The sequence below is a fragment of the Podarcis liolepis genome (genome assembly GCF_965112155.1).
Source record: "Podarcis liolepis genome assembly, chromosome: 16".
In the NCBI taxonomy this organism is placed as follows: Eukaryota; Metazoa; Chordata; class Lepidosauria; order Squamata; family Lacertidae; genus Podarcis; species Podarcis liolepis.
Window position 1 is genome coordinate 11,079,861 of NC_139567.1, and position 14,589 is coordinate 11,094,449.

The following is a 14,589-nucleotide window of genomic DNA, read 5'->3' on the forward strand; positions in this document are numbered from 1 at the left end:
AGCCACTAGCCATAGCAATAAAAGAAGATGTACTGAAGATAGAGGTAAAAACTTAGAAAATATATTTTGGGGGTTTATAGCAACAATCAAATATTAGATCTTATTCTGATTGCCCCCGCTAAAAACCTTGCAGTTTTTGCTGTCACCTGATCACCCTGATCTTCTAAAAGTATGGACACGGTAGCAATGGTTGAGCGACCCGGCATGGACAATAGTAGAGGGGTAATAACCTCACTCCTCAATCTTTATAAAGAGTGCAAGCCAGAAGCACATGAGCCACTGACTCAATACTGCCATCTCCACAGGGACATAACCGTTTTTCCAGTGGAATTTTTTGAAATCAACCAGCCGAAGACAGTATATTCAATCTTGCGAAAGGGAAAGCACACCTGTATTTTGGAATTGTTAAATTTTGCTTGAAGTGCAGAGTGTTTGAGGGCCAGGACATTCAGAGGGAATCCAAAATGCTTGTTTACAAAGCTATTGTACTACCAACCTTACTGTATTCTTGTGAAACATGGACCACTTATAAATGCCATCCCCAACGCCTCAGAAAATTCCATCAGTGGTGCCTCTGAAAAACTTTATGCATCACTTGGGAAGGCAGGTGAACTAATGCCAGTGTACTGGAAGTAGCAAAGATTACCAGTGTTGAAGCAATGATTCTTCAGCATCAACTTCATCATGTTGCGGATGCCTGATTATCATCTTCCAAAGCAACTACTCTATTCCAAACTTTAAAAATGGAAAGCGTAATGCTGGTGGTCAACTAAAAGAGGTTTAAAGACTCTCTCAAGGCAAATCTTTAAAAATGTAGTATAAACACTGATAACTGGGAAACACTGGCCTGGGAGTGCTCCAATGGGAGAACAGCCTTTACCAAAGGTGTCATGGGCTTTGAAGACGTTCGAACTCAGGACGAAAGGGAGAAATGTGCTAAGAGGAAGGCATGCTTGGCAAACACTCACCGTGATCAACTCCTGCCCAGAAACCTATGTCCCCACTGTGGAAGGATGCGTGGATCCAGAATTGGCCTCCACAGTCATTTACAGACTCACTGTTAAGACCATGTTCATGGAAGCCAATCTTACTCTGCTACATGTGATCACCAAAGGAGGAGGAGGAGGCAGGGTTGGAAGAAGGAAGACCAGCGAGACAGAGGTTTATCAGGAGACAGAAACAAAAAAGGAATGGGAGAGCAAGGGAAAGGCTGGAAAAGCTGGTCCAGAGAGGAGAAAAGTCAGCCTGGGGATTTAAGGAGGAGCAGGAGCAACAAGACTAGGACGGCTTGGGCAGCAGAATTCTGCATAGACATGAGATCGGACCAGACACACAATGGAGCACAGGGCAGAGGGCAGAGAAGGTGCTACAAGACTTTTGGGTCTCATTGTGCTACGCATTTAAAGCAGGTGTCATGCCACTTTTAAGGGCAAGTGCGGCTCGTCAACCTGGGAAGGAAAACTCTGAGCAGGGATACTGGAAGCAGAAGCTAGGGAGTAAACCTTACACAAATCCTTAAAGGTAAAGGGACCCCTGACCATAAGGTCCAGTCATGGCCGACTCTGGGGTTGCTGTGCTCATCTCGCTTTACTGGCTGAGGAAGCCGGCGTACAGCTTCCGGGTCATGTGGCCAGCATGACTAAGCCGCTTCTGGCGAACCAGAGCAGCACACGGAAACGCCGTTTACCTTGCCGCTGGAGTGGTACCTATTTATCTACTTGTACTTTGGCCTGCTTTCGAACTGCTAGGTGGGCAGGAGCTGGGACCGAGCAACGGGAGCTCACCCCGTTGCGGGGATTCAAACCGCCGACCTTCTGATCGGCAAGTCCTAGGCTCTGTGGTTTTAACCCACAGCGCCACCCGCATCCCGCATCACAGATCCTTAGTGGTCCCTAAAATGGTTGGATGATGCCTTGCATGGCTCCTTCCAGCAACTCCTGCAGTGGATTCATTCATACAAACATTCGTATATCACCTTCCAGTGCTTACGCACCACTGCTAACAGCTAACAACAATTCACGCAACTACAATGCAATATTTTAATATTATAAAATGCAATGTAAAAACAGAGACTATATCATGTAAACAGACAGCTGTGGAAGATAAAACAGGTGTCAGATTTTTTTATTTTAAGCAATTTTAAAAAAGTGTGTTTAAACAAAAAGTGCTTGTTGCTTTTATTTTTTGGCATATGGCAAAACACCATCTGTAGAAATGGTTTTGTTTTTAGAGCTTGCATTTTTTTTTGTACTTCATCTCACTTTTGTCTTCAGCGGCTCGGGCTGTGCAGTAGTTTATAAATACATAACATAAACAAAATTCAATAAAGATTGGTCCAACAGAGTCTCATGGACCAAGGAGGTCTACTATTTAGTAAAGGGTAAAGGGACCCCTGACCATTAGGTCCAGTCATGGCCAACTCTGGGGTTGCGGTGCTCATCTCGCTTTATTGGCTGGGTCATGTGGCCAGCATGACTAAGCCGCTTCTGGCGAACCAGAGCAGCGCACAGAAAAGCCGTTTACCTTCCCGTCGGAGCGGGACCTATTTATCTACTTGCACCTAGATGTGCTTTCATAGAATCATAGTATCATAGAGTTGGAAGAGACCACAAGGGCCATCGAGTCCAACCCCCTGCCAAGCAGGAAACACCATCAGAGCACTCCTGACATATGGTTGTCAAGCCTCTGCTTAAAGACCTCCAAAGAAGGAGACTCCACCACACTCCTTGGCAGCAAATTCCACTGTCGAACAGCTCTTACTGTCAGGAAGTTCTTCCTAATGTTTAGGTGGAATCTTCTTTCTTGTAGTTTGGATCCATTGCTCCGTGTCCGCTTCTCTGGAGCAGCAGAAAACCTTTCTCCCTCCTCTATGTGACATCCTTTTATATATTTGAACATGGCTATCATATCACCCCTTAACCTCCTCTTCTCCAGGCTAAACATGCCCAGCTCCCTTAGCCGTTCCTCATAAGGCAGCGTTTCCAGGCCTTTGACCATTTTGGTTGCCCTCCTCTGGACACGTTCCAGTTTGTCAGTGTCCTTCTTGAATTGTGGTGCCCAGAACTGGACACAGTACTCCAGGTGAGGTCTGACCAGAGCAGAATACAGTGGCACTATTACTTCCCTTGATCTAGATGCTATACTCCTATTGATGCAGCCCAGAATTGCATTGGCTTTTTTAGTTGCTGCGTCACACTGTTGGCTCATGTCAAGTTTGTGGTCAACCAAGACTCCTAGATCCTTTTCACATGTACTGCTAGGTTGGCAGCAGCTGGGACTGAGCAACGGGAGCTCACCCCATCGCGGGGATTTGAACTGCCAACCTTCTGATTGGCAAGTCCTAGGCTCTGTGGTTTAACCCACATCTTAAAAAAACAACCTTTGCCTTTCCTGCAAAGAACTCAATGCAACAAACAGAGTTCTCCACCCACCATGTTATCCTCTGAGGCAGACTAGGCTATGCTTGTGTGTGGGACTGGTCCAAGGTAAATCAGGGAGCTTTATGGCTGAGCTAAGATTTAGAACCGGGATCCTCCTCCCCAGCCCATATCTGATACTCTTAACTAGCACACCACATACCAGGGTGTCTAGAAATCTCTGTAGGATGGATTAATTTTGTCTCTAACACAGTGATTCTGTGTCTTTGTGGCAGACACCCAGAGTTTGCACTCAACACAATGTGTGGGGCAACAGGACTGCAGTTCTCACATTTTGCGAATATACGTTTACCACCTAAAGAGCTCTGGCCTCAAGACTGTTAAAGGTTCCAGACTTACCGTATATAACTTGATTTATCACTGCTCTAGGGAACATAGAGCAGCTCCTGAACTTCCCCCGTCTCTTCCTTCTGAATCAGGCAGATGAAGCATCGCTATTGTTTTGCCCTCCACTCCAAGGCAGCTACTTACCGTATTTTTTTGTGTATAACACGCCCCTGTGTATTTGGGGGGACTCAAATTTAAGAAAATGGGGGGAGATGGCCCAGAGTTGTTGATCTTTTTTGGGGGGATTGCCAAGGTCGTTCAGCTATTTTTGGGCGGGGAATGCAGAAAATCGTTAACCCGAATGCAGGGGGGGGGGGAAACGCCCAGTTGCCGCAGCAGCAGCCAATCCACAGCAGCCATTGCTGCAGCAAACCATCAATAACCCAATTAACGCAGGAGCAGCCAGTCGAAAGCAGCCCTTCATGCATCCAACAATCACCCACCCAATCTCTGCTGAGAAGCTGCAGCTTGCGGTTGCAACCAATCATTAGTCCCCCTCCCCATGCACTGCCCATGTATAAGATGAGCCCCATTTTTAAACATTATTTTTAAGTAGAAAAACCTTGTCTTTGTTATGTACTGAAGTTCTCACCCTGGGCCAGCAGGGGGATACTGTAGATAGTTTTCACTCAGGTCCACGTATGCAAATAAGGAATTGAAAGTGACGTTCAGTGATTGGATAGTTACAGAAAGTTGTTACTGTTGCTTTGTAGTTGAGCTCTATATAAGCAGGTTGGCTGAACCCTTCAGCTCAGTTCTGTTCTGGCCTGTGAATAAACAGAGCTGTTTGAAGAATCGCTGTGTCGTCTGATATGCTCACCCACAACTTAACATGGAAAAGTACAGTATTTCTCCCCCACACCACAGGAGAGCTCTTGATCTTCCTACCCCCCTAGTGTGTATGTGCGATGTGAAAGATAAAATAGCTGCTATCCTGCTTTGCAGGACTATGCTGTGCTCAGAGTAAAACTACCTGGGTGGACTGCAAAAGGATTTAACCACCAGCAGCCAGCTTCAATCCTCAATCTGCACTCCAAATCTTTTTATGCTGGGTACATCTTTCCACCAGCAGCATGATCCTTCTGCGTCTCGCATGTGGGTCTCGAATGAGACGCAGAAGGACCATGCAAGGTTCCAGAGTCTCATTCTACTCCACCTTCCCTTGCTTTTTTTGGGGGGGGGGTAGGGTATGGTCTGAAGACACTTGAAGGCACCACCTTGTTGCAGCTAAAGTAGGTCAGAGTCCGGTCAGAGTGCCCTGATAGGTAGCTGCCTGGGAACCACATGAAAATCACTGCCTTGTGTTCAGGGCCAGATTTAGGTTCCGGGCCGGATTTAGGTTCGATGAGGCCCTAAACTACTGAAGGTAATGGGGCCCTTTATATGTCCAGCTGTCCTTTGTCAACAACAAATCGTCGCTGTTTTTTGCGTTGAATATATGCTATATGGTAATTTATGGACCTAATAGGTAACTAAAGCCATTGGCACATAACAAAATATGTATTTCATCAAAGTAATTGCTGAACTGAAATACAATTAAGAAGTAGTATATTAACAGTGAAATACAATTAAGAAGAAGTATATTAATAGTAAAATAATTATTGAGCTCTAACTGTATGTAGGTTTTATTGTATTTGTTTTTTAATCTTATATTTTGGAAATGTACATCCAGTTTTTTCCCTTTAGATTTTTTGGGGGCCCCCAAGAAAGTGGGGCCCTAAGCTATAGCTTGTTTAGCTTATATGTAAATCTGGCACTGCTTGTGTTCCACGATGGAAGAAAAATGCATTTTTTTAAAAAAAAGAAAAGAAAAAGTAGTTCAAATCAATTGCAAGACTGAGACACAGAGCTGGTCCACATGTTATATCTATTTTTCTATAGAAAATACATACTGTAAAACATCAAGTGTATTCTTCTACAAAACTAAGAGACAAAGCATTTAACATGGTTTTTTGCCAGTGCATCTTGCCCAGTACTGTCCATCTCTGATTGAAAAATGACTTTCTCAAATAGCTGGTGATATGAAAGAATTCTTTCTTTCTAGAGATACCAGGGGGCAAACCTGTAATCTTCTGAAGGCAAAACACATTCCCTATCACTGATCTATGGTCCTGCCTTCTGAGTGATGGCCCCTCTCCACAAAAGGACAGCAAGGGGGGAAAAGTACCCATCTAGTTTTCATAAACCAATGAAACCATAAATCAAAGGGGGGGGGAATACATTTCTATATAAATACATATATCGGGCACCATGTACATTTCCATAAAAGTCTGACATGCATATTCTCTACCTAAACTAACATACAAGTTGCATTGACTTTGCCATTGACATCATCTGCCCCAGTTTCTCAAGTCATTTGCTCTTTATGATCAGCAACAGAATTCTTGGTTATGTGCAAGTTATTTTTACAGCCCTGAACATAGATGATGGGCACCATCCAGCTAAACAGATGTGCTAGTGAGAGGACTTTTGATTGTGCAAAGGAACTTTCCTTAGCTCTAGCAAAACTGACCAAAAGGAAAGGATGTTAAATGATAAAAGGACAGAAATCACCAGTGGCGTAGCGTGGGGGGTGCCAGGGGTGCCGACCGCACCGGGCGCAACATCTGGGGGGGGCGCGAGTCCAGAGGGAAGGGACAAGTTCCTTCCTCCGCCGGGCTCCCCGCCGCCACCGCCAGCCTTGCGCCCTAGCACGCGCGCCCCCGCCGTCGCTGTGGCTGCGCTCCGCCCACTGCTCGCAGGAGGAGCAGCCGCTGCAGCAGCGCCGACGCCACCACCGACGCCTGGCCGGGCACGGGCAGCCTCTGCACCCTGCCGCCGCTGCCATCCCCTCGGCCCAGCCACAGGCGGCGGCTGCTTCTGCCTCCATCCTCCTCCGGGCAAGCAGCGTTGTTTGCGCGGCAGCGCCAGCGGCAACTCGCAGGTTAGGGGTTGGGGGGGCGCAAATTACTTGCCTTGCCCCGGGTTAGGGGGCGCAAATTACTTGCGTTGCCCCGGGTGCTGACAACTCACGCTACGCAGTTGGAAATCACAATACAATTTCCTCACTGGAAAGTGGCTGAGTCATAAGGGTCAGTGGCCAAGCAGACAAGGTGACTGAGCTGTCAGTTGTGGGAAAAGGTGGAAACGTTTTCCAGTCAGGAAAATCAAAATTTAGTCCAATTACCAGTGGAATATGTTTGCTGGAGGATGTTTCTTTCTTCGTGTTCGTCGATAACTAAATAAGGATGTCGACTTGCATGAGAATTGATGCTTTTGAATTATGGTGCTGGAGGAGACTCTTGAGAGTTCCATGGACTGCAAGAAGATCAAACCTATCCATTCTGAAGGAAATCAGCCCTAAGTGCTCACTGGAAGGACAGATCCTGAAGCTGAGGCTCCAATACTTTGGCCACCTCATGAGAAGAGAAGACTCCCTGGAAAAGACCCTGATGTTGGGAAAGATGGAGGGCACAAGGAGAAGGGGATGACAGAGGACGAGATGGTTGGACAGTGTTCTCGAAGCTACCAACATGAATTTGACCAAACTGCAGGAGGCAGTGGTTCATGGGGTAATGAAGAGTTGGACACAAGTAAATGACTCAACAACAACAGCTTGCATGAGATATGGTCAAAATTCCAGGGCGTAATTGGGCTTTTGCACTCATGTCATCCAGGGATGTGCTCATTATGCACACCTGCTTTTGTGGAAAATTCCCTATACAATGCCTGATCGAGAGAAGGGCATTTGGTGAGAACCACAACAAGGGCTTCCATTGGTGGGAGGACACTTGGCTTGAATTCTTACAGCTTTATCTGATTCCTTTGCTATAGTGCAGTACTCATTGCTCAGAGAAAAGCTAAAAGAAACACATAATTCTGCATCTTCAATGTTTCAGCTGAACCAAGCTTGCTGGCAACAGGCATGGGGCTGGCTGCTGTGGGAAACAGAATGCTGAAAAGCAGGACTCCCCTTGCATTCTTAAGCAGAGGAAGACATACATGGGACTTTGGTTCTCAAACGCCTTGGTACTCAAAACAACTTGGAACCCAAACACTGCAAACCCGGAAGTAAGTGATCCGGTTTGCAAACTTTTTTTAGAAGCCGAACGTGCTCCGTTTTGAGTGTTACGCTTCCAATTTGAGTGCCACACTTCCGTTTTGAGTGTTATGCTTATGTCTGTCTGTTTCTGCTATTTATTTTGAGTTTCTGTTTTTGCAACTCTCTTTTTTGTTTTTGTGACTGTGTGGAACCCAGTTCAGCTACTGAATTGATTGATTGTGTGCCTGCAGTACATTGTTTATTGCTTTCATTTTATGGATCAATGGTCTCATTAGATAGTAAAATTCATGTTAAATTGCTGTTTTAGGGGTTATTTTTAAAAGTCTGAAATGGATTAATCCATTTTGCATTACTTTCTATGGGAAAGCGCGCCTTGGTTTTGGAACGCTTTGGTTTTGGAACGGACTTCCGGAACAGATTAAGTTTGAGAACCAAGGTACCACTGTATTTGGGTTTAAATTTTCACTTTTCTCGCACAACCCTCTATCCCAAAGGTTAAAAATTGGTGTTTTGTGAGCAGATGGCAACTGCAAGTGGAACAGAACATTTGTACCCACCCTAATCTTAAAAAATAACAAGGTGTTGGGGCAGGGAGAGAGGAAGGAGAGAGGAAACAAAATGCTGTGCTTCATCTCTGCCTGAACACTGCTCTACATTTTCAGGCCCTTACATGTTTACACTGTGCACTGCCACAAGCGCTCTATCCCCTCATAGAAGCAAGTGCACTGAAGCCACCCACTCTTCTCTGTTAAGCCTGTTTATTTTCCTCACGTTGTCATATGTCCACGACATGAAAAAGTGTGAACATGAACCAGATGGAACATGGAGAGAGTTGCATCTACTTCCACTTCCATGTGGCAGCTGGGGAAACGGCAGTTGTGAATGTGGATATTTCTGCAATTGTGGAAACTTCTGCAATTGGTTTACATTTCTATCACCCGTTTTGTATTAACTTTTTCTCTAGGCTTATTTCTCTACAAGTGATCTAGCCTATATTGCTCCCATAAGCAGCATAGAATGCATCAGTACCATTTTGTAAGAGCGCTGCACCCTGGTCTTTAGCACCATGGACATACGAAGCTGCCTTAAAAACAAGTCAGATGTTACTGGTCCAGCTGCTCTGATCAAGTGGCAGCAGCATCCCAGGGTCTTAAAGAAAATGCTCTTCCTGCTCCCTGAGATCCTTTAACTGAGGATGCCAATAACTGAACCTGGAACCCGCTGCATCTAAAACATGCTTTCTACCACTGCGTTACGGTACTTGATAGGGAAACCCTTCCTTGTAGAGAAAGGGCAATTCAGGTCTACATCACCTGGGACAACAAATTCTCAGACAGTCACCTCAAATATAGGGAATGGTGCCTCTAGTACAGCCTTTCTCAACCTGTGGGTCCTCAGATGTTGTTGAACTATGAACCGCTGCTCTAGTAGCTTCAGCAATTCTCCTTGGCATTAAAGCCCATGTACCTTCCAGTGCCACCCCAATTAGGGTACCACGGTACCACTAAGATGCTTAAAACCGACCCGTGAGGGCTTGGAAGTTACAGTCCTTATTTTTGTCATGACAAACCTATCAGAACGGCTTAATGGACCTACGTACTAAACTGCAACCTGTTCCACAGCAACACTCATGAACCAGAACTTTCTGCAATAATGAACCGAGGTATATGGCTAGTTTGGGTCCCTGCTGACATGCCCTGGAGGGGAAATGGAGAAACCAGGTAGCGGGTAGTCTACATAGCAGGAGGAGCAAATTTTCTTTCTGAGGTGGAGGTTGAAGGCTCAGTTTTTCTTCATGGCACTGTTGGCTTTGATTTTTCCGTATAACCACATGATGTCGATGTAGAGATTACGCTTCAGGACAGCAGAAGCGCAGACAATGGCTCCGTGAAGTGCTCCTGGAAAGCCACCAACAAAGACATCCTGACCTGGCAGGGGAAAACAAAAGACAAGGAGGAGTCATAGAAATGTAGAGTTGGAAGGGACCACGAATATGATCTAGTCCAACCCCCTGCAATGCAGGAATCTTTTGCCCAACGTGGGGCTCTAACCCACAACCCTGAGATTAAGAGTCTCATGCTCTACGGACAGAGAGCATGGGCACACAGTCATACCTCGGGTTAAAGTAGCTTCAAGTTAAGTATTTTTGGGTTGCGCTCCACAGTGACCCAGAAGTAACTGAGTGTGTTACTTCCGGGTTTTGCCACTCGTGCCTGCGCAGATGCTCAAAATGACGGAAGCGGTGAAACGTGACACACGCAGACATGCAGTTGCGTGTTACATTTACTTCAGGATGCAAACAGGGCTCCAGAACGGATCCCGTTCGTATCCAGAGGTACCACTGTAATTGCCTCTTATCAGTCTTTACTCTTGTCTATCTTTCTCCTCATCACCACCCTCTTGTCAATAGCCAGAAATGATGTTTGGGAGAGCACCTCAGTGCAGCAAAGTGCAGCTGAATTACCCATATTTTTCGCTCTATAAGACGCACTAGACCACAAGACGCACCTAGTTTTTGGAGGAGGAAAACAAGAGAGAAAAAAATTCTGAATCTCAGAAGCCAGAACAGCAAGAGGGATCGCTGCGCAGTGAAAGCAGCAATCCCTCTTGCTGTTCTGGCTTCTGGGATAGCTGCGCAGTCTGCATTCGCTCCATAAGATACACACACATTTCCCCTTACTTTTTAGGAGGGAAAAAGTGAGTCTTATGGAGCAAAAAATACGGTATATTATGCAGAAGGACACTTGCAGAAACCCCTTAAGGCACTTGTGTAGCCAGTAGGAAAAGCTAAGAAAGGGACACACAGAAAGATCAGGCATCTTTAAAAATAAACCCAGACACCCCAAGACCTAGTTCGTTCTATTTTTCTAATCAAGTTTAATGTTAGAACAAGATCTAACCCTTGGGAGTGGCTTCCTGCTATTCCAGGGACTAGGGCAAAATCGCCCCTCCAGACTGAAAGCGTCTTCTAACTTTACAAGAGGGGTTTTAAAAATTGTACTCATGGGGGGTGGGAGTAATCGATGCAGCACTGCATTAGATAAAGTTATAAAGCTGTAACTCTCGAGGTCCCCTGCACTGTAAGTATGAGATATTGACAGTCTGAATCTAAGGAAACAAAGTTGGCTTAACTTCGAAACTAGGTGGCACAGGTGTCAATGGTACTAGCCTGTATCAATATCTTTCAGGGTGCGAATGTGGCAAACCCGGAAGTATTTTTCTGGGTTTCGCCCTGTGTGCATGTGCAGAAGTGCTCTATGCGCTGCACTCATGCGCAGAAGCGGCACCTCTGGTTGTGAATTCCTTGGGATGCAGCCGGATCTCCAGAACGGATCCCGTTCGCAACCAGAGGTACCACTGTATAGGGATGGCATCACTACCTCTGCAATCGTAGAGGAAAGCCGCTTGCATTAAACTCACCAAAGTACTTTTGCTGTGAAGCAAGGAAAGAGCGTACACTGTTTCTACAAAGAAGCAATGGCTTTGGGTACATTATAGATCAGGGGTGGGGGAATTGGATCAAGCCTGGTGGCTGCATCCATAGCTTTCCCACTCTATGAGGGCCACTTTGATAGGTAGGTCAGGCACCAGGTACCAGGTGATTCACATTTAGAGAAATTAAGTTCAGCCCCTACTGCAAGCCCCTCTCTGCACCAGGGTTTGGCTGAACTCAATATTTCTGACTGGCAGCTCCTGAGCAAAACAAATCCCACAGGCACTTTAAGGCTCCCAGTAGTTCCTTTGCAGCTGCATCTTTCCCTCATTCACATCATGTCATGTGTGGAGCAAGTGGGTGTGGCTTAGGGGAAATGGTCAACAATATCTGCTTGGGTTAATTCCCATTCTTCCTTTCCCAGTTCATTCACTCATCTGCACCTCTAGGGCAAAAAGGCTGGAGGAAGTGAATGCCCCCAATGTAGTTTTTGTTCCTAAGCTCCAATTAGAGTAGACCTCCCCCTCTCCCGGCAGCCAGACCACACATCAATGAAAACACATGACACATAATTGGGATTAAAATGGACACTACTTTTATTAATTTCAGATGTAGGAAAACCTTGGCTTAGGCATTGGGCGTGTATCCCTCTCAGCCCTCCGGTGGGGGTCTGAGGCAAGACGGGGTTAGTCATGAATATGGCTACACTGTGAAATGTGCGTTTACACAGCTGGCCCCCATTCCAAGTTGCTGATGGGAGTTCTGTGACCCACCACTGTATGTCCGTGGCCATAGACTCCCCTCACTATCCCCTTTAATGGGGGCCCTGTTATCGCTGCCACAGGAGGGGTGCGTCACCACAGCACCCCATTTATTATTGGATGATGGACTAAAGGATTCTGCCCAAGGTCTAAAACCACCACCCGAGACCGCGAACTCGTGATCTCACCACCAAGACTACCTACAACTGAAACCACAAAATCAGATGGCCGCCAACCAATCCTGAAGGCCCTGCTTCACAGCCCACAACCAATGTTAATTCCCCAGCCGGTCAGGTATACTCTGTCAGGCCTGCCTAAGGAGCAGACTGGGGCAAAGTCTGTGCTCGCCCGGTCCGTGCCTCTAGCCCCCACACCGGCCCGCTGTGGATTGGCCGATTTAAAGCACCTAGGTTTGGTGGGAATCCAGAGGCCCCCGCGGCAAGCTCAGGGGGTGGAGGAACAGCCCAACTCTCTGTCATGGCTCCAAGATGGCGGCGCTGTGCGTTGGGCCACAAATGTCGCCCACTGTTGGGACCTGGTGAGCGGCCATTAATGAGCCTAGGTTAACCCTGCCCATCAATGGGCCTACTCTGAGTAGACAACCCTTATTTTCCAAAGTCAAGACTAGTGCAGAAACATCATCTATTCTATGCACTTGGGATGGGACAGGCTAAAGAAGTTAAATAAGCCTAATGGTGAAGGGTTGTGGCAGGTTGGAATTGGTAAGGAAGCAGCATTTACCTGTTAGGTAGAGGTTTGGGACAGGGGTCTGAGGGCGTATTGTGGCCATGACTTCCACCTGGAGGCGGGAGATGCTGTGCTCTGCACCATACATCTCTCCTTGGACAGAAGCTATGTAGTGCTTATTGGTGAGAGGAGTTCCCGCAGAGACATACTCAATCTGTTCAGAGAAAGAGACAGATCAAAATGGCCAGGGAGGTTCATTGTTATTTATTCAGTAGGATCAGGGGAAACCTTTAAAAGGGTTTAAGTATAGCACAGGGAAGACAGGGAGTATGCTCAGTGGGATCGCTGCCTGTCTGTTGGGAAGGGGTTAAGTGGAATAAAATAAAGAATATCATCAAAACCAGCATGGCTGGCTGGTGCTCTGAATGGGAACTTTCCACACTGCAACGTTTTGCTCCAAGTCCACCTTGACTTTTGCAATCTTCTTGCTGCTACAGTATTTTAAACTTGGTCGAGATGTTCTGGTCCCAAACTGTTCACAGTTTGGGGCCAGAACATCTCGGGAACTGTACCATCTCCTTAAGAAACCTTGGGGCTTTAAATTAAGAAGGGAAATGGAAACAGAGAGAGTGAAAGCAACAGATAGACAGAAAGTAGAATGAATAGTAGAAGGCAGGCCTTGCTTCCAAGAGAATAACAAAAAGACAGAGACACTCATCCTGAACCCTAGCTGATCTTATGAACTTGCTGAATAAGCTATCAGTAATGTCTCTAACCTCAATTGACCTCAAAAGGATGGGAGCAGCACTATCCTTAGGCTATGCCAAATCTAGGACTTTATGTGCAAACAATTTCTAAAACACCATGCTAGAAATTATTTAAAGAGAGCTGGAAAGTTCCTTCTTTGCTGTTGTTTGCACAACTGATGGTGCGAGACAAGGAGCGCCCTTACCTTATCTTTTATTTGAGGGTAAAATTTCAGAACCGTTTCCATTATGTTGTCCACAAAACAGTTTTTGAAGGCCTCATACTCCGCTCCCCTCTTAGTAACCTTTTCCTCCTTCCATTCCTCAAACCATTCATATTTTGCAACTGCCAGGACAATTAGAGTGGACTTGCCTATAATGAAAAGGGCACAAAGTGCTTCATTAGTGTTGTGGTTGCCACAAAGGGACATCTTACCACCCCAGATTATTGCAGAAGATTTGTCAGGTGTCGAGGGCGCACGTTTCACAAACCTGTGCATTCTGTGACACCTCATCTCATAAAACCATCAGCACTCTAGGGCCTTTGGCCAACGACCCAAGCTGTATTGACCTGAATACTGTCAGCTGGCCTGAAATTGGCTATCTGACATTGCAGCCCAATGGAGAGGCATATAAAGTTCTTCCTCCTAGTCTAGTTTGGCTATCTGAACAAACTGTATTGTCCTCACTCAGTGGCCCAACTGTTCAGTCTGGTATCTGGCCTCTGTGACGATGACATCTTGTTTCCTTGATCTGGTATACCAGCCCATTCATGATCACGTCTCAAGCCCATCACCCTACATCAAATCCAAACCCTTTAACAAAGTGAGTCATGGGCCCAGCATGAATCTGGATCCTAAGATTCACTATCCTTTAGATTGCTCTCTGGGTTTCCAAGATTCTGTCGTCTATGGTAGTTCGGGGTAGTGGTAGGGTGTCAAGGGAAGAGAACTCCTCCCCCCCACTGGGGATCATCTATTGGGGGCAGTGGGTGAGTTCTTAACCAAGTGGTGGGCAGGACCACAAGCCAAAGCAGGTGGGGCACCCTTTCTCTCTTTTCCTTCCCTCCTCCTTTCATTCCAGGCTATTCCAGAATTCCAGGCTAAGATTTGCACATAGATTTAGGGCCACAGGTTGCCCAACTCTGGGCTACAAA

At 46.3% G+C, this 14,589-nt stretch overlaps 1 protein-coding gene across 2 annotated transcripts in view; it reads right to left on the reverse strand.

Moving 5' to 3' along the window:
- Positions 1–7,895: 7,895 nt before the first annotated feature.
- Positions 7,896–14,589, reverse strand: part of LOC310695695 (all-trans-retinol 13,14-reductase-like) — a 34,540-nt gene continuing 27,846 nt past the window's right edge. Inside the window, exons 9-11 of one of the 2 annotated variants that reach the window (XM_083480521.1) lie at positions 13,640–13,806; positions 12,742–12,901; positions 7,896–9,734 (exon numbers count right to left, since the gene is read on the reverse strand). In XM_083480521.1, coding sequence (XP_083336647.1) covers positions 9,589–9,734; positions 12,742–12,901; positions 13,640–13,806 — 473 coding nt within the window. In that variant the 3' untranslated portion in view covers positions 7,896–9,588. The remainder of the gene's footprint in view (positions 9,735–12,741; positions 12,902–13,639; positions 13,807–14,589) is intronic. The other variant, XM_083480522.1, reaches the window with a different exon arrangement.